The following is a 17,056-nucleotide window of genomic DNA, read 5'->3' on the forward strand; positions in this document are numbered from 1 at the left end:
ATATATATGCCTCGAAGACATTCGAAAGTACTGTGAGCTGAGTGGGACGTGTATTCCCAATCCCCACGGGAAACCCCAGTCGTTGCCATCATTGGTCAGCCTCGCGTTGGGGCTACTGAGGCGTCGCCCCACATGGACCTCTTCAGCAGCAAGTTGTGAGGATGCCTTCCATACTCAACGCTGAATCTGGATCTCTCCGGAACCCAGTCGTGTATTCAAACTTAAAAGAGAGAGACTGAGCCACGGTGAAGTGTGGTTGTATGACGACTGAACTCTGCTTGGCGAGAACAGAGACGTCCTTGCTAGCCCAACAAGCCCTCGGCATTATTTTCAGTGGCAACCGGATTTCTAGGCCCAACAATTATCGAGAGAAGTACCTGCTAAAGAAGGCTGGACTTCCCACAGCGAGCTACGCGCCTCAGAGCTGCTCCTGGGCCTCGAGGGCGGAACAGCTTGGTCCATTTCTTTCCAAGGCGTCGAAACTCATTGGTAGGAAAAGACGTTTCAACCGTAATGAGAGGAGGACGGGAGGCACTCACGGCTGGACTCCCAACTGGTCGGCTCTCGCACACGGCAATTGACAAAGCTTTTGGCCTGGGTTCAAAGAGCTTTTTAAGACCGCATTGATTCCGACTTTGCGAAAAGTCTGGGGAACCCCGTGGAGACAGCTTTGCGGAGTTCCCGTCGAATATTCCGAAAATGACAATTCCGATAACTTCGAGCGACGTTCATAGGACCATTAAAGGGCACGGATGGCGATATGCCCGGGGTATTCAGAGTCGTATGATCAATCTGTGAGATTCCTCTTGCCAACCTCGCTTCCGTGTTCCTCTTGCTTTGAAGTTCGACATCCTCCTCATCGCCATCTCGTCACCAGTACCAATTGTCCACATTCGGCAGCATGACCAAGGAAATGTTATCTGCTACGGCAGAACACCAGACTGCTGTGGTGGCCCGGGAGAAGCTGTATCTATACAACTATCTCATCGTCGCCATCATTGCCATCGGCGCGACCGCCTCCGGCATGATGACGGGTGTCATGAGCACCGCCTTGGGCCAGCCCACGTTCCTCGAATATTTCCACTTCAACACGGCTTCTTCTCAAGATACAGCGCTTATTGGCGCGATCAATGGCGTATATTTCGGGGGCGCCTTCTTTGGATCCTTCAATGCCAGCTACATTGCGGATCGCTGGGGCCGGAAATTGGCCCTCTTGGTTACAGCTTTCGTGGCGACTGTGTGTTCCGGTCTCATTGCAGGGAGCGTGCACATTGCAATGCTGCTTGTGTTTCGGTAGGTGCTACCTCAGTCCATTGGAATTCTCCACCGAATTGACCGAGCCCAGAACGATAGCTGGTTGGACCTCCGGGGCATATATCACCATTTGCTGCCTCAGCCTGTCGGAGCTGGCACCTCCGCACCATAGAGGCCTGATGGTAGCCTTGGTCGGAATCCTCAACTGCCTTGGCTATGTCATTTCGAATTGGCTCGGCCTTGCCTTCTACTTCGTTCCGGCCGGCGGAGTGCAGTGGCGAATCCCTTTCGCGCTGTGTTGCGTCCCATCGCTGGTCGTCTTCTGTTTCGTTTACTTCGTCCCGGAGTCACCGCGATGGCTGGTGATGAAGGGTCGACACTCAGAAGCGGGGGACGTTCTCAACAAGCTTCATTGCAGGGCAGGCGATGAGAGCTCGCATGACTTCGTGCGGCTTGAGATGCAGCAGATCACACGCCAAATAGAGTTCGAACGCAATAACGAAGTCTCCTTGTGGCAGATGCTTACAGCGAAGCAATACCGGTCCAGACTGGCTCTCTGTATCATCACTATGCTCATGGCTCAAGTAAGGAGTGCATTTGGCGAGGGATCTCTCTGGTTGTACGCTAACCTCTTTCCAGTCTGCAGGTAACGTGGTAATCGTGGTCTATGGTCCTGTCATCTATGAGTCGATCGGATTCGGACCAGTCGCCCAGCTTTGCCTGACATCAGGGTACGCAACATCGGGAATGGTGGACAATTTTATAGGATCATTTTTCATCGACAAGGTCGGTCGTGTGAAGATGATGGTGGTGGGTATCACTGCTCAACTCGTCTTGCTCGCGATTGCCACGGGTTTAATTGCCACATACGCCGGGACGACCAATTTACCGGCTCAGCGTGCTATCGTTGCCATCTTTTGGCTCTTCATGTTGTCTTACGGTGCATTCGTCGAGGGGGCTTCATTCACCTACATTAGCGAGATCTGGCCAGCTCATCTTCGTGCGAGGGGATCTGCGATCGGAATTGCCACGCTGTATCTCATCGACATGGTCTACGTCGAGTAAGTATAACCCGGCTGCTTCATGTAAATGGGAACTGATACTAAGCTACCATTATCTAGGGCTTCGATCTACGCTTTTTCAACCATCGGCTGGAAATTCTATCTTACTTTCTTAGCCTGTGGAACGGTCTTCCTCATCATTTTCATCTTTCTGGCAAAGGAGACGAAGGGGAAGCCTCTGGAAGAGATAGGAAAACTGTTCGGCGACGACCTCATCGTCGAGACTCAGGACGAAATGATCAAGAGCGAGAAGGAGGTCTATGAGAGCGAAAATTTGTAGGCGTGTGTCCTTCCCATGGCCAAATCGAGCATGAGAGCAGCACAACAAAAGGTTCAGGTTGTCGCGATACTATAGGAGCTGTAGGCTAACGCGTTAAGTCCGCCTCAGCAACAAGCATTCCCACTGATATGCTCTGCGTCAATTATCTGGTAGATAGAGATATGTGTGGACAGGAAAGCCCATATAAATCGAGAAAGACCCTCTGCTCTATACTTACCTAACAATCACAAGTATTCCAACTGATAGTTAATATGAGGCAGACCGGCCACCATCCACCGTAAGAGAAGAGGCCGTGATGTGGCTCGCCATGGAACTGGCAAGGAAGATGCATGTATCAGCCACTTCTTCCGGCTGCGCCAACCGGCTCATGGGAGTGTTGTACATGTCCGCCGGTTTCCACGTACCAGTGGAATTGTTCCCGTCAAGAAGAGATGTGTCCGGAGATCCGTCCATCTGTCGTTCCAGCAGCTGTTGTCTTCTCCTGGCAATCATGGGAGTCTCCACGAGCCCAGGACAGATCGCATTGATGCGAATTTTGTCGGCTGCATGATCGATGGCTGCGGCTTTTGTGATGCCAATCACGGCATGTTTAGAGGCGACGTAGGGAAGCATTTCCGAAATGACAGAGAACGAACACGTCGACCCGATGTTGACGATGCTCCCTCGCTGGGCACGCACCGGGCTGTGCGTGTCGACCGTGACAATGGGTTCCTGCCCCGACATGGCTCGGATTTCGGCCTGAGTACAAAGGAGAAGGCCTCGTGTGTTGACGGCTTGGATGTCGTCGTATTCCTCTGTTGGATACTTGCTGGCAGAGACACGGGCCTTGACGGATATCTTCAGACCAACGACCGTTAGCAAGATGGCTCGAGCCGCGTATAGAGGACATATATGCATGAAATTCCGGCCTTCACAGACACTCACTTACCCCTGCAACATTGAATGCTGGTCGAAACGTGGGTTAGCTTCAGAGCGAACAAAGTTCACAAGATCTAGTCCCATATTTGAAGGGAGAGAGGTCCTTCTTACCGTAGTCGAGCCTGCCGAAAGCCTCTGCTGTCTCTCTTACCATCGCAGCCACCGAGTCCGGGTTCGTAACATCGACCAACAGGGGAAGCACCTTGACGTTTGCGTCAATGGCCAAAATGGTACGTTTCACATCCTGAATTCCATCTGAATTGACATCTGCAATCACAACCGCTCGGCATCCGCTGTTGGCACAGGCCAGAGCGACAGCCCGGCCTATCCCAGAACCTGGGCTAGTCAGTTCGTGGTGTTGATTCGACCTGAGTCGCGAAAGATTGTGCCATACCACCGCCGATCACGAGCGCAACGCCATTCAAAAGCTGCATCTTTGAGAGAGTGTTACCTGATGCTTCTGCAATTGCACGTGAAGGGCAAGTACCAGCGTGTATAGAGAGAAGTGATCGGAACTTTGATATCATTTCACGGCTCGAGTTGGACTGATACAGTACTATGCTGATAGCCTGCATGCACGGCAGATGATTGCATGTTCCTGATGGAATGTTTCCGGGAGCCTCGGCTCAGACCTGTGAGATGTGATCGTCCTAGCATCTATAATAGATATAGCCTTTGGGGATTCTAACGTTGGCGTAGACTCAATTGAATTGCCGGATAGAGTTTGATACTAGCTACTGCATTTACCGTTTTTATGCTACATACATGGTGACTGTATCCTCGGTGCTGTCAACCTAATAATGTTGGCGGTTACACTTTATGTACCAACGATTCCTTCCTCCGTCAAATGCTCCGCGGTGCTTTCTCCCAGCTCTTCTCGCCGCGTTCGGCCATATCCCAAATATGCAAACCGGTTGCGCCGCACGTAACGCAAATTGTAGTCCTCAAACCGGGGCGTCGCTAGTGCCTCGTTGAAGTGCCAGGACGAGCCAGGCCACGGCCCTATGACCGGGCCGTCCAATTTTCCATTCTTGTACCTGTAAGGCAAAACACGAAGTGTGTGGTCAGATGAAGTTGTCGAGATCTCGGAAACGTGTCATTCGGGACTCACCAGCTCCGACACTCGCCACTCCAGACGAACGCCTTCATGGCCTCGTTCCGGTGCTCTATGAAGTCTTGCATGGCTTCTTCCTTAACTTCCAATGAGGCGACGTCCTCGGTCTGCATCTTTTCAACACAGCTGTAAGCGTAGTCGATCTCGACCTCGAGCCCAGAGATCAATGAGCCATTTGCAATCGGGCTATTGGGACCTCCGATAACTGCGCATGATTAGACGGATTTGAGGGGACGAGCATTATTGACAGCTGTTGACCTACTAAAATAGTTGGGAAATCCGGGGACTGCAATTGACAGGTAATGTAGAGGCTCTTCTCCCCAGTATTCTGCGAGATTCCGACCGTCCAGCCCGATGACTGGAAATGCCGGTCTGAAAGAGGTGTCGAAACCAGTGGCACAGATGAGGGCGTCAACGGCATAATGATTTCCATCCTTGGTGACGAGCCCCTTGGAATCAATGTGATCGATTTCGTTCATGATCACCTGGGAATTATCTGCCACGAGAGCTTCTAGATATCCGCTGCCAGGTGTATATCTTGTTTTCATAGTTAGTCGAGCGACGATATATATGCTTAGCCTGCGAATCTTAGCACATACCTACGACATCCCACCGGAAATTTTGGAATGAATTGGGCGGCCAGCGCTTCGTCGTCTTTTAGTCGTTTCTTCATCATCGCGGAGAAATTCTTGACCGCCTCCAGCTGGCGGGGTGATCCTTTGTAGAAGGTCCCAAAATTCGAACTCCCCGTGTTCTGGACCAGTTTGCGATATTGGAGAAAGTACTTTTTGTCAGTTTTAAACCGCTCGATTTCCTCCGCAGCGAATTTCGTGTCCCGGCCTTCCGTAGCCAGGGACTGGCTAAACTCGGGTGTTATCCAGGTCGGGGAGCGAATGAAATTGATCATCTTGCGGGCCTCTTCGAGAGGAGGAAGAGTTAGCCTAGATAGATACGTTGGGATCTCGAGAGCCAGACATACTGGGAGTAAGATTCGGCACTATTTGAATAGCAGAAGAGCCGGCACCGATGACTGCCACAGTTTTGTCTGTGAAATCATACGAATCATCCCACCGGGCTGAATGGAGCAGTTTGCCTTTGAAATTGTTGAGGCCGTCTATCGCAGGCCACTTCCAGTTGCTAAGAACAAATGATTAGCCAATACCTCTAGCTCAGTGCTCGATCGCGAAATACTTCAGAACTCCAGTGGCACTGAGCAGAACCTCACAGCGATCGTGAATTATAGCCCCGGTTGCGAGAACCTCTACAGTCACCTCCCACACGGAATCGGTGGATGACCACTCGACTCGAATGACCCGGTGTCCTAGTTTGATGTACTTCATGCAGTCCCATTTGACGGCACATCCTTTGAAATAAGCGTGGATTTCGGGGGCTTCCACGTAGCTAAGGACGAAGTTAGAGAATAATCGATCATCTCGACAAATATATGGGTTGTGGCAAAGGACAAACAATCGTGACCACTCGGGATTTCCCTCCCAAGAATACGTGTACCCATGTGCAGGAATGTCGCACGCACATCCGGGATATCGATTCTCCAGCCACGTACCGCCGACGTCGTGGTTCTTTTCGTAGATGCTGAACGAGACATCGCTGAGCCGTCGCTGGTACTTGTATGCGGCCGCGATCCCTGCGATGCCAGCGCCGATGCAGATCATGCGCAGCGGGCGTTTCTTGTGAATATGATCTTGCGAGACGACGTATTGCTCTTTGATGCCACTTTGCGGCTTGAGGTTTCTTCCTTCTATATCATCCTTTTGGTCCACTGCTAGATTCAATGCATTAGAATCTGCGGTAGGGTCACCCATGTTGAATTCTAAGACCTGCCCCTCGTTCAGACGGGAGATAGATTCAATGATTGGCAAGCATCAGCCCAGAGACAAGTCGATACGTGATATCGAGTTCTTGGAGATGCCGAATAGCAAAGAAAACGCCTCCTCTCAACCCTGGCTTTTTCAATCAGGCTCTGCCACATAGTACACCTGCTTAAACTATATTGCCATATTATCTCGCGACTGGACCTCCAGAGCCCGGTTCTATCTGCCGAGAGGCACGCCTGGAGCACAAGGGGATGCTGTCGCTGTGCACATTGTCCATGGTCTTCCAGTGCTCGAGCATCTGCTACGCGAAATATGTTCCTGATCAGCTCCAGGACCGAGGCCCGGAAAGAAGAGCCAATCAGTCGCGGCCGGTCGTTCCGAAAGAAGGATTCCGAAAGGCTTCTTGTTTTGTTTCCGTGACCACCGCTATTGCTCTCAGACACCCATTCCCTTTACCTACCACATAACATGCCAGTTACAGTCATACACAGCGGATGCTTAGAATAGGATTTTGCTCTTGCATGTTCAGCCTTGGTCCGTACCCCATCTCACACCATCCACTCTTCCATCTCGCCCATCTCCCTGTAAAGTAAAAAGAGAACAGTCATAGATATGGGCCAAAGAAGCATAGCGGATCAGCCCAGAAGGTACGATAGTTTGGAGACGAATGTGCAAAGAAACGAACTCTAGACGCAGAAAATCTGTTTTATTTCCTCTCCAGCGAGAATCCTACAACAGTTCTACACTTGGACTTATCCTGTCCGCAGTCTCCTTCGTCCAAGCACCTTCTGACCAAAACGCTCTGGGTGCCGAGTTGAGCTACATATCCCGGGGCTGGAGGTGGCCTCGATAGATTATTCAGTCTTATCCCTGCCGTGTACTCACTTCTCCCCAACAGCAGCCCGCGATTTAATAAGCAACGGAAGCGGGCCCATAACCAATGACTGGAAACTCTTGATGCTGCTGTCGAATGCCTCGACGTCAAAGTCGTCGGGCATGATGATATCAAAGTTGTGGACAAGCGCGGCAACGAGGAGCCGTAGCTCACCCAACGCAAGTTGCTTCCCAGCACAGGCATAGGCTCCCGTTTGGAAGGGGATCCACGCCTGTGGGTTGTGCTTCCAGTTCGGATCGCGCTGGGTGTCGTCCCATCGCTCTGGAACGAATTCGAGTGGGTTGGTGAAATTCTCCGGACTTCGTTGGACCGTCAAGACGTGCGTGCCCACCTACAAGATTCACGTCAATGTCTGATCTCTAAATTGGCAACGAACTCCGCAATGTATCCAACTTGCCTGTGTCTTGGGAGGAATCATCAGCCCATCAACTTCGTGCCAAACATGGTCTAGAGTACGACGTTGTGGGTTGTTGGGGCCTGGAGGCCAGATGCGGAGCGCCTCGTAGATAACCCCATTCAGATAGGGGCACTTGTCGGGTGCTTTGAGTTGTTAGTATCCACAGAATGGGTTGTGCTTGGACAGTCTGCTACCTAGCAAATCCGAGGAGATAGATTTTCCTTTCAGGGCGTTATCGATTTCGTCCCGGAGTCTCGAATAGACCAGTTTGTCCTTGGTAATGAAATAAAAGATGAATCTGCATGGACGGTTAGCGGATCGAAGTATGAATACAGACTGCCAACATACGTAGAAGTAATCGAGCTCGTGTCGCTTCCAGCGATGATCAAAATCGGAGCATCTGCCTCGACATCTGCTTCTCTCGTTTTTCTGGGTGCAATGAGTCAGTTCTGAAGAGATATCACTTCTTGATTGAAAAACTAACACCCCGTCCTTGTCACCAGCCAATATATGCGTGAAGATGTCATTTGGTTCTGTGCCCTTCGCCAGTCTCTCCTTATATGACTGCTTGGACAGTGCCCTGAATCTTCCAGCATTCTCCTTGAATTCCTTGTTCATGGGAAGGAGATAGGCGACAGGAGACATCCACGGGACATTTGAGATGATATTTCGAAGTCGGAGGCCACTTCTAACAGCCTTGGAATAGTAGCGGGGGCCATCTGCACCAATGTCAATGTCTGAAATCGAAGGTTGCTGGGGCAGGTGGTCAAAGAGGTACCATCATTAAGGAGTCCGAACGATTTGCTGAAAGCCAAGTCACCCATCACGTCGAATGTGACATAGTCGAGCCAGCATCCAAGGTCTACGACTTGTCCTGTCCCCCTGTTAGATAGTTCAGGGACGGAATTGGCTCTATCACCAACCATCGAGCTCTCTCAATCGTGCGCAGAGAACATCCAGCAGCGCTATCACACGGGGTTCATAAGACCTGAGCTGATTTTGAGTGAATCCATGGTCCCACATGCGCCGGCGAACTTTGTGGTCGTGCCAATCGCGAGTATTGGGCATGGCAGTCCCCCGAGAGCCATAGACGGATCCGTCATGATATGGTCCCCTCGGAAGCTTGGAGCCTTGAGGCCCGTGTAAGAATTTGATGGCCTTTGCATCTGCAAAGGAAAGCTCATTGGGCCCGATCCGGACAACATCACCGTACTGTCAGAGATATTCATTGGTGAGTGGTGTCAAGATATCGATATAAGAGGTGGAACATCAGTACCTTCTCATGAAGTGCTGGAATAATCTCGTGAAGCTTGCCAGTCGAGGCCCAATAAGCACCAGTCCACTTCGTGAGTTTCGCAGACCATGGCCCCGGGAATCGCCTCAGCGGATGGAAGAAGAGGCGATATAGCGCAATACTGAGCCTGGAACAAGCTGTTATTAACAACAAACGGATGGATTTCGATGTTGAGCCTACCCCAATGCGGCAAGCTCAATCAATGGAAAAGTAATCACGGCAAACATGGTTGACCTGGAGTTTTGAGAACCCAGGAAAGCAAGACCGGTAAAAATAGCTACCGTGGCCAGGAAGTCACGGATGAAACTCCTGTTTCATTGTAAGCCAAAGGTACTATAAAACCCTGGGAAGGAGGCGGTCTTGGAAGGCAATAGTCTGCCCTACCGAATAGTTGGCTCATGTCGATTGTAGACCACATGTCCAACCTGGACTCCCGTTAGGCGACAAACCACGAGTTCTAGTCAAGACACTGACCAAACCAGTTCCTATGGCGGCAACGACGGACGCTGTGGGAGAGATGGGCACAGCGCCCAAGTAGGTGGACATTGCGCTGATAGATCTGGGATATAAGTGTTGCCGAATACAATGAAACCTAGACTAGACTGTGAGTCGAGTGGATGGAGGACGAGAAGTTGGTGGTATGATAACTTTATCCCATCGCATTTGGGTCAATGACTCCTTTGACGTGGAATCGATCCAAGTATACTGCTGGTATCATACTCTTCTTAGAGGCGTGGCTCAAAAGCCCTGGCACCTCGGCAGTGTTGTCCCACAGAAGGATTCCGATTGTCCGATGTAGAAACAATCCTTTCCGGGCTCAAAAAACAAATCGAGCCTAGGATGACCACCAGGAATTACCTCCCCGAGTCAATTCAGAGTCGGTCTCATCCGAAATCTCTTCAGTTGCGTGGCCTGTAGCCCGTGATCCCCATCAAGCTTGGTTGAAGCATTCGTTGAGCCTCATCTAGCCCATCCTTCACAAATGAAGTGGATGAGGTCAGACGCACGACAATCTTTCCCTTGAACAACTCTCAGAATCTGCTCTTGGCATCCCTTCCAAGACCTAGAACGGTAGTTGTTGACTGCCACTTTCGCCAAAGATGAGATCTCGAGTCGCCTTAGTTACTGGTGGTGGTGAGCGCCCCCAGATAGAGAGTGTTTGGAAAGTCGACTCTTGCCCTCGCGGTCGCTCACTATGATTACTCCTCGCAGCGTCCGGAATGGGCTTGGCGGTCGTCGAGAGCCTTGTCGAGCAAGATTGGAAGGTTACCATTGCGGACAAGGATCGCAGTGCTGGCGAACAGGTCGCCAAGCGATTGGGTGATCAGGTCATGTTCTTTGAAACAAATGTCACCAGCTATGAAGAACAAGCCCAGGCCTTTACAGCAACCTGGAAGCAGTGGAATAGTCTTGATCTCGGTACGTGGTATACTTACCCAAAAGAGGGTTTCGCTGATCTATCGCCTAGTGTTTGCCAACGCTGTATGATTCTTATGTCTCAGGAGCTCCTCTGCTGGTGGAACTTTGGCTAAGATTTGACACAACCAGGGCATCTCTGACCGAACCGATATCATAGAGCCGGCAGAGGAGCAGGACAATGGTGCTCCTCCAAAGCCTGATACATTGGTCATGGACGTCTGCCTCCTGGGAGTGGTGTACACCAGCTATCTCGCCCTCCACTTCTTCCGTAAAAACAAGTCTAAGGACGGGAGCCTCGTGATGACGAGCAGTATCGCTGGCATCTACGCAGCTCCCGGTGTCACCGTCTATGGAGCATCGAAACATGGGGTGAGATGCCTGAGTCTGGGTAGAGGTCTGAGCTGATGAAGACGGAAACAGGTCATCGGACTGACCAAGTCACTGGCATACAGACTGCAGAAGCGCGGCGAGCGCATCACGGTGAATGCTATTTGCCCAGCTCTCGTCGCCACCGGACTGGTGAACCCAGACCTGGTCAAGAGAATACCAGAAAAGTACATCACCCCGACCGCGACGATCGTCAAGGCTGTGCTTGGATTCGTTGAAGACCGCGGGGTGACTGGCGAAGTGGCCGAATGTAGTGGACAGGAAATTTTCTACCGACCAGGGATGCCCTTCAGCAATGAAGGGTCCAAGTGGTTGATGACGGGTGGACTGAAGTCTTTGCTGGCACCGGGAGAGGAGCAGGCTGTCAGGAAGTAGTAGATAGAGGTCATTCCGAGCTGGACAGGTGCTAGCAATCACCACAAAAGAGCTGCTTTCGTTGCAGTGACAATTGACGAGACCCCCTCTCCATCCTGACTACATTTTATTACTGCTAATAATGTTGTATATTTCTAGAGACGGACAAGGCTGTCCATATGATGTTGGGAAATGCTGAACTTGTCGGGTGAAAGTGTGAAACCAACGGATATAGGTAGAGCCTCCACTCGATGCTTACATAGAACCTAAAGTTCCAACAATATTAGGTCTGGATACCAGTCACGAACCTCTCAACGCATGATAAAGCCCGATATCAGCATCCGTATATAGAACCATCCAGCCGAGGGTCTCCCGATGCTGACCCCGCAATCCCCAGGTTTCCTTATGTACTCCCTAAGAACTCCCTAATCCACTTCTCGCCTCCTCTATATGTCCCCTAAGCATCTTCTCTCCTTCTTTGGCACACAAGAAAACAGACGACCAACAATGTCAGACTTGCAAACCTCTCAAATGCCACATTCGGGTAACAAACGCCGGCCATATGCGTCCAGAGCCTGGTAAGTGGAACTTCAACGAAGGTTGATGTATATTTTGATAGGGGCCGGACTCGTCTAACTCTCGATCACTTGTACCAGTGTTGAATGTCAAAGACGCAAGACTAGGGCACATTTCCCTGCACCCGATTTCTTCCAGGGATCTCGCCATCGCTAACGGGGCGACAAGTGTACCGAAGAACGACCCTGTCCGAGCTGTCGCGTCCGCGACGTCGAGTGCAAGTCGGCAGAAATCGACTCAGACCACGCCGCATCTGCCGCAAAGCGTCCGAGGTTGAAACCCAGGCCCACCACGTAAGCCACTCTCACATCATCGTCGTCATCATTCATCTGGACAGAGCATGGCTTTGACCTTGTTCGGCTAGGGATCTTCTTGTGGCACGACAGGCCCCTTTCACAGGGAGCCAACAGAAGAAGACGCCTCAGCCTCAGAATGACGACAATGAGGTGCTGAGAGAGGAGATACGGAGGCTTCGCCGCGATGTCGACCTCCTCTCTAAAGCCAATGATGTAGGTCAAGATACCAGCCTGCATGTCGTGCAGTGCTCTGAGAAGTTCAGGAAAACGAGCCACTACGACGCCGTCGGGCCAGCTCCGCGATGAATGATATTCAACGACATTCCGACTATCTCTACCCATTGGACGGCCAAGCGACGTTGCATTTCGAGGAGGACAAACTCTCAGTATGCTCGCCTTGCACAGACACGTTCAATCCTTCAAACCTGTGGGCAGGTCCGGATGCCATCCCGAACAAGATCAGCGCAATACTAGGCACCACCCTTCCAGACTCCCTCGTGAGCGAATCGATCCTCCTGAACGGCGGTAAGAAGTTTTCACTTACACTGCCCTCACCGGCCCATCTACGACATCAAATCGATCTGTACCTCCGCGAATTCAACGACTGGACTCCTTGCTTTCGCCCCTCGAAACTCAAGAAACGACTCGCCATCGCCCTGCATTCCGTTTCCTACAGCGAGCGTCGAGGGACCATTCACATCCCCACGCAGCACTGTACCGCTTTTGCGATCCTGTGCAATATCCTCTCCCAGGCCGAGACTGTCACCTCAAGCAATAGCTCTCTGGACTCTAATACCGGCCAGTACTGGTTTCTCCAGGGCAAACAGCTCATGGAAACCTTTGAGGACATCGTTGGAGACTCAGTTGAGCTTGTCGTATACCACGTGCTAGCTGCCGGAAGCATGATGGAGGCCGAAAGGCTCCGCACGGCGGCCACACACACCCTTCGAGCCCTACAAGCGGCGTTAAGCATCGGACTCAACGACAAGAACCGCTGGGACCACGATCCGGACGACATCGTGTCGAAAAGGTGCCTGTGGTGGGTCCTATATTTCCTGGAGAAGCGAGTCCATTACCGGTGCGGCGCGCCCTACCTCCTGCGACCCGCAGACGTCAACGTGGAGGAGACGCTTCGGATGTATGGTGAGTCCGAAATCGACGACGGAAAGCTCGAATATATCGAAGGCATGGTCAGCTATACGAAACTGTGGACGTCCATCTGGTCCGACTTCTTGGCTCCCAATGCTCGGTTTGCCGGCAAATGGGCCGAAGTGCAGGTCGCCGACGCCCGGGTGATGATCGGGTATCGAGAACTGGCGCCTGGTCTGCTCTGGGAAACCGACAAAGTCCAAGAATGGATTGGCAATGGAACAACTGAATCCGACATGCGTCATAAACTACAAGCGTTCTTGGTGAGTGCAGCCCTGATCCGCACTGTCACGGCGTTTGAGCTGGGATACTGATGGAGAATGTGACAGTGGCACCAATCTTTGCGCCTAATCATCCGGCAAACGCGCGTCTCGTCGGCCCAAGGGGACATCGAGCGGCAACGCTCGTGCGTCAGCATCTGCAAGGACATTGTGGGCGCGATCGCGAGCTACATGAAGCATTTCCTCTGCATGCGGCCTATCGGGTACTACCTGACGTGCTCGCTGGTCGACTGCGTCTTCGCCCTCAAGCGGGAGCACATTGACCAGTCCCCGTGGCTGGACCAGACCGGGCTGCAGAAGGTGTTCGTTGAGATCGGGCGCTTGCTCGAGACGCTGGCGATGACGGTGGGGTCGGCACAGCGAGCCCTCGCCGCGCTGCGTTGCGTCCTCGTCATCCCTAGCAGTAATGTTGATGTGGAGGATGACGGTGCCGGACTGGAGGGATCCGATGGCATTCGGACAAGCTTTCTCGAAGAGCCCGACCGCAACAACGGGGCGCTTCATGACGACCCCGCCGTCTTCGTGGACAGAGATCGCGATTTCCTCGACGAGTATGCCAATCCCAACATTGCGGAGACGCTGAATTTTCTGGGTCTCATTCCGATGTGATAATCATGGCAGCCAAAGTTGTGCACAAAGGCTGGATACTTTGAGACGGAAGTATTTTCCGAAGGCATGCGCCAGCTTCTATTTTACTTGATCCGGCATGGAGACTCCTTGAAACAGGGAGCGGCGACAGGATCCGTGCTTTTGATAAGTACTTGGAAGATTGAATTGGAGCCTTGATCATTTTCTGTTCGAGGTTACAAGGATTTCACTACGTGAACGCAACAATATAACCCAACAACGCAGTATCCGGAACTCGTGACCAAATCAAGCACGATTTCACACCATCTGAGATGCATAACTGACTTGGTCGCCCGTTGTGACACAGGTGACACATCCTCTCCTACCCATTCTTAGACAATGTCCCAGGGCGTATCGGCGTTCCTGATAAACGGGGTCAATCTCTCCACGGTACCCGCGACGTCAGCCTCGGTGAGACCGTTGCCCAGAAATGCCCAGCAGTCGTCGGGGTTCTTGTATGTGATGTCGTAGTGCTCGAACAGCGGGGTGCGCAGCGTCTTGAGCAGGTGCAGGAGCGACCCGCCCCAGATGTATACGCGGCCCTCGGGTTTGTTTTTCTTGTACCAGCTGTGATGACGAAGAGTGTGTCTGAGGTTAGCACCGGGAAGGCACCGAGGGAATGAAAGATGGAAGAGGTGATTGTGGAATAATGCTCTGAGCTCATCACTCACCTTCGACATTTCTCGGCCCAGACCGAGTATTTCGCGTGCCAGGCGTCCATGTGGTTGTTGAAGTCCGTCGTCGGGCGCTGCTTGACTTCCATGCTCCGGATTTTCTGTCGCTGCATCTTGTCGATGCATTGGATCGCGTACTCTATCTGGACTTCGTGCTGTACAGAGCAGACACCCAAACTGTCAGCTATCTCGTGACCCATAGATTGATTGACTGGTTGCGTAGGCTCAAGAACGAACCGAAGGTGCTTCGAAATCGGTCGGTCACTTACTGATGGAAGCGCACAGCCTTGGCCCCAGTTCCCCCTCGGACCGTTAATCACCCAATAATTTGGGAATCCCGGGCCCGTGATGGAGCAGTAGATGTTTGATTCCTTTATCCGGGGTCAGTGCAGGTACCGAAGACCACTTTGGTGGGGATATGATGAGATGAAAGTGAGTGAGTGGCATCTACTGACCTCAGCCCAGTGTTCCTGCATGACGAGACCGTTGGTACCGATGATCTTGCTACGAGGTACTTGTCAGATTACATACCACGACGATGCCACTCTGCGAGGACGTACAAGTGCGGCACATAAGCGGTCTCGAAGCCGGTTCCACACGCGATGATGTCTACCTCGATTTCTTGTCCGCTGGCGGTCAATAGACCCTTCGGTGTGATCTGGACAATTTCTTCATGAACCGTGGAGACGTCTAGAGAGGTATAGATACGTTAGCGGGAAACCATGTCGACAAGACAGAGGGGACATCGTAGTCTTACGTGGCTGAGCAAGAGCCTCGAGATACCCTTCCCCCGGCTGTGGGTGCACTATGTCAGTAGCTAGCTCTGCTTTTCCTCTCCCCGATGACTTACGGTCATCCTCCGACAGCCAGGAGACCACTCGGGAATCACTTTTTCAAGCAGGTCTTCCTGACCGGGACCCAGCTTCTTCAGCATATCGGCCCGGAAGATCTTCTTGGCTGCTTCATTGTCGGGTGTCCCGCGCAAAAAGACCGAGAATTTTTTGCCCATTTTAGACTCGAGTTCTTTGCGGTAGGCGAGGTGGAAGTCCTCGTCGTCCCGGAACGATCGTTTCTCGTCCTCAGTGTAGTAGTGCCGGCCGATGATGGCGTTTCGGCTGGATGTCTCCAGCTTCTGCGTGTCGGTCGGGATCTGGGGCGAGATCCAGAACCGGTTCCGCATGAACACCGTCAAAGACTTTGCTCCTGTGAGGGCATCAGCAGCACGTTTCGAAGAGTGAAAGACAAAGACAGACCCTTTGCGAGGCTCGGGACCATTTGGATAGAGCTGGAGCCTGTCCCAATGACGGCTACTCTCTTATCTGCCGTGTCAATCGTCTCATCCCAGGCGGCTGAGTGTGCTAGCTTTCCGCCGAAGCTGTGTAGGCCCTCGATGGCGGGCCCTGTCCTCTAATATCAGCATGTCTGACTGGAGAAGTAGCATGGTTTGGCTTACATTTCCACTTGTTAACCACTCCAGACCCGTTGATCAAGACGTTGCACCAGTCATGGAATACCTGTCCATTATGTCGAATTTCAACATCCCCTTGAAGTATTTATTACTAGTTGTCAGCCGTCTGTCAAATGGATGAAGAACAACGAGAGGGAAAATCGCCACGACTGACTTACAAACTCCTTCCAACTCATCCCAAGTTGCGCTCAGGACTTCGTGCTCGAGCCTCACAAAGGGTTCTAACTCGTACTTCTTGTAGAACCTCAAGAAATAGTCCTGGATCTCCTGACTGCCTGCGTAGAATGCAGACCACTCGGTGTTCGGCTCAAACGTGTATGTGTAGCAATGTGCTGGGATGTCACAAGCACAGCCTGAATCACCCCAGCAGGGACACGATCAGCCTATTCTCAAAGAAATGAATCCGAAGGATGAGTGGGCTGTCGAACCTGGGTATCGGTTTTCCCACCAAGTGCCTCCAATCTCAGGGTTTCTTTCCAGGAGTCAGTAGGGAAACTTTCCTCTCTCAACTCGTTATTGGCAATGCTGTGGACTTACTTTTCGTAAAGAATGAGCTCGTAGTTATGGAGCATCTTCCTAGCCTTGTAGGCCATCAGAAGGCCCGACGCTCCGGCCCCTACATGGATGATCTTAATGTGGTCCGGTTTGGAGTGGACTTCGTCGACGATATCAATCACTGGTGGAGGTGGGTCGGAGTGAGGCATCTTCGCGTAATGGCGCTTGACAGCAGTGTAGATATTCTACAATGCTCGAAGCGATCAACGATGTACCTGAAGG

At 51.9% G+C, this 17,056-nt stretch overlaps 6 protein-coding genes across 6 annotated transcripts; 2 read left to right on the plus strand and 4 right to left on the minus strand.

Moving 5' to 3' along the window:
- Positions 1–901: 901 nt before the first annotated feature.
- AYL99_04219 (hypothetical protein) lies at positions 902–2,595 on the plus strand (the record flags this gene model as incomplete). Its single annotated transcript, XM_018835733.1, has 4 exons — positions 902–1,293; positions 1,346–1,838; positions 1,894–2,315; positions 2,376–2,595. 4 exons carry the CDS (start codon positions 902–904, stop codon positions 2,593–2,595), a joined length of 1,527 nt encoding a protein of 508 aa, XP_018695383.1.
- Positions 2,596–2,841: 246 nt separating this feature from the next.
- AYL99_04220 (hypothetical protein) lies at positions 2,842–3,947 on the minus strand (the record flags this gene model as incomplete). Its single annotated transcript, XM_018835734.1, has 4 exons — positions 2,842–3,432; positions 3,524–3,540; positions 3,625–3,849; positions 3,908–3,947. 4 exons carry the CDS (start codon positions 3,945–3,947, stop codon positions 2,842–2,844), a joined length of 873 nt encoding a protein of 290 aa, XP_018695384.1.
- Positions 3,948–4,330: 383 nt separating this feature from the next.
- On the minus strand, positions 4,331–6,450 carry AYL99_04221 (hypothetical protein; the record flags this gene model as incomplete). The annotated part of the gene is made up of 7 exons (XM_018835735.1): positions 4,331–4,550; positions 4,625–4,832; positions 4,890–5,164; positions 5,227–5,545; positions 5,607–5,764; positions 5,819–6,028; positions 6,095–6,450. The coding sequence occupies 7 exons, from the start codon at positions 6,448–6,450 to the stop codon at positions 4,331–4,333; spliced, it is 1,746 nt and encodes a 581-aa protein (XP_018695385.1).
- An 893-nt stretch (positions 6,451–7,343) lies between these two features.
- On the minus strand, positions 7,344–9,594 carry AYL99_04222 (hypothetical protein; the record flags this gene model as incomplete). Its single annotated transcript, XM_018835736.1, has 11 exons — positions 7,344–7,688; positions 7,800–7,897; positions 7,949–8,052; positions 8,103–8,183; positions 8,239–8,473; positions 8,533–8,628; positions 8,678–8,966; positions 9,031–9,175; positions 9,229–9,357; positions 9,433–9,473; positions 9,523–9,594. 11 exons carry the CDS (start codon positions 9,592–9,594, stop codon positions 7,344–7,346), a joined length of 1,635 nt encoding a protein of 544 aa, XP_018695386.1.
- A 674-nt stretch (positions 9,595–10,268) lies between these two features.
- On the plus strand, positions 10,269–14,119 carry AYL99_04223 (hypothetical protein; the record flags this gene model as incomplete). The annotated part of the gene is made up of 8 exons (XM_018835737.1): positions 10,269–10,467; positions 10,517–10,530; positions 10,597–10,836; positions 10,888–11,217; positions 11,953–12,077; positions 12,149–12,293; positions 12,344–13,492; positions 13,559–14,119. 8 exons carry the CDS (start codon positions 10,269–10,271, stop codon positions 14,117–14,119), a joined length of 2,763 nt encoding a protein of 920 aa, XP_018695387.1.
- Positions 14,120–14,469: 350 nt separating this feature from the next.
- AYL99_04224 (hypothetical protein) lies at positions 14,470–16,983 on the minus strand (the record flags this gene model as incomplete). The annotated part of the gene is made up of 12 exons (XM_018835738.1): positions 14,470–14,704; positions 14,809–14,966; positions 15,081–15,182; positions 15,267–15,315; positions 15,372–15,501; positions 15,569–15,605; positions 15,662–16,014; positions 16,065–16,211; positions 16,265–16,354; positions 16,438–16,632; positions 16,708–16,751; positions 16,817–16,983. 12 exons carry the CDS (start codon positions 16,981–16,983, stop codon positions 14,470–14,472), a joined length of 1,707 nt encoding a protein of 568 aa, XP_018695388.1.
- Between the last annotated feature and the right edge of the window lie 73 nt (positions 16,984–17,056).

This window comes from Fonsecaea erecta, assembly GCF_001651985.1.
Source record: "Fonsecaea erecta strain CBS 125763 chromosome Unknown Scaff3, whole genome shotgun sequence".
Taxonomy (NCBI): domain Eukaryota; kingdom Fungi; phylum Ascomycota; class Eurotiomycetes; order Chaetothyriales; family Herpotrichiellaceae; genus Fonsecaea; species Fonsecaea erecta.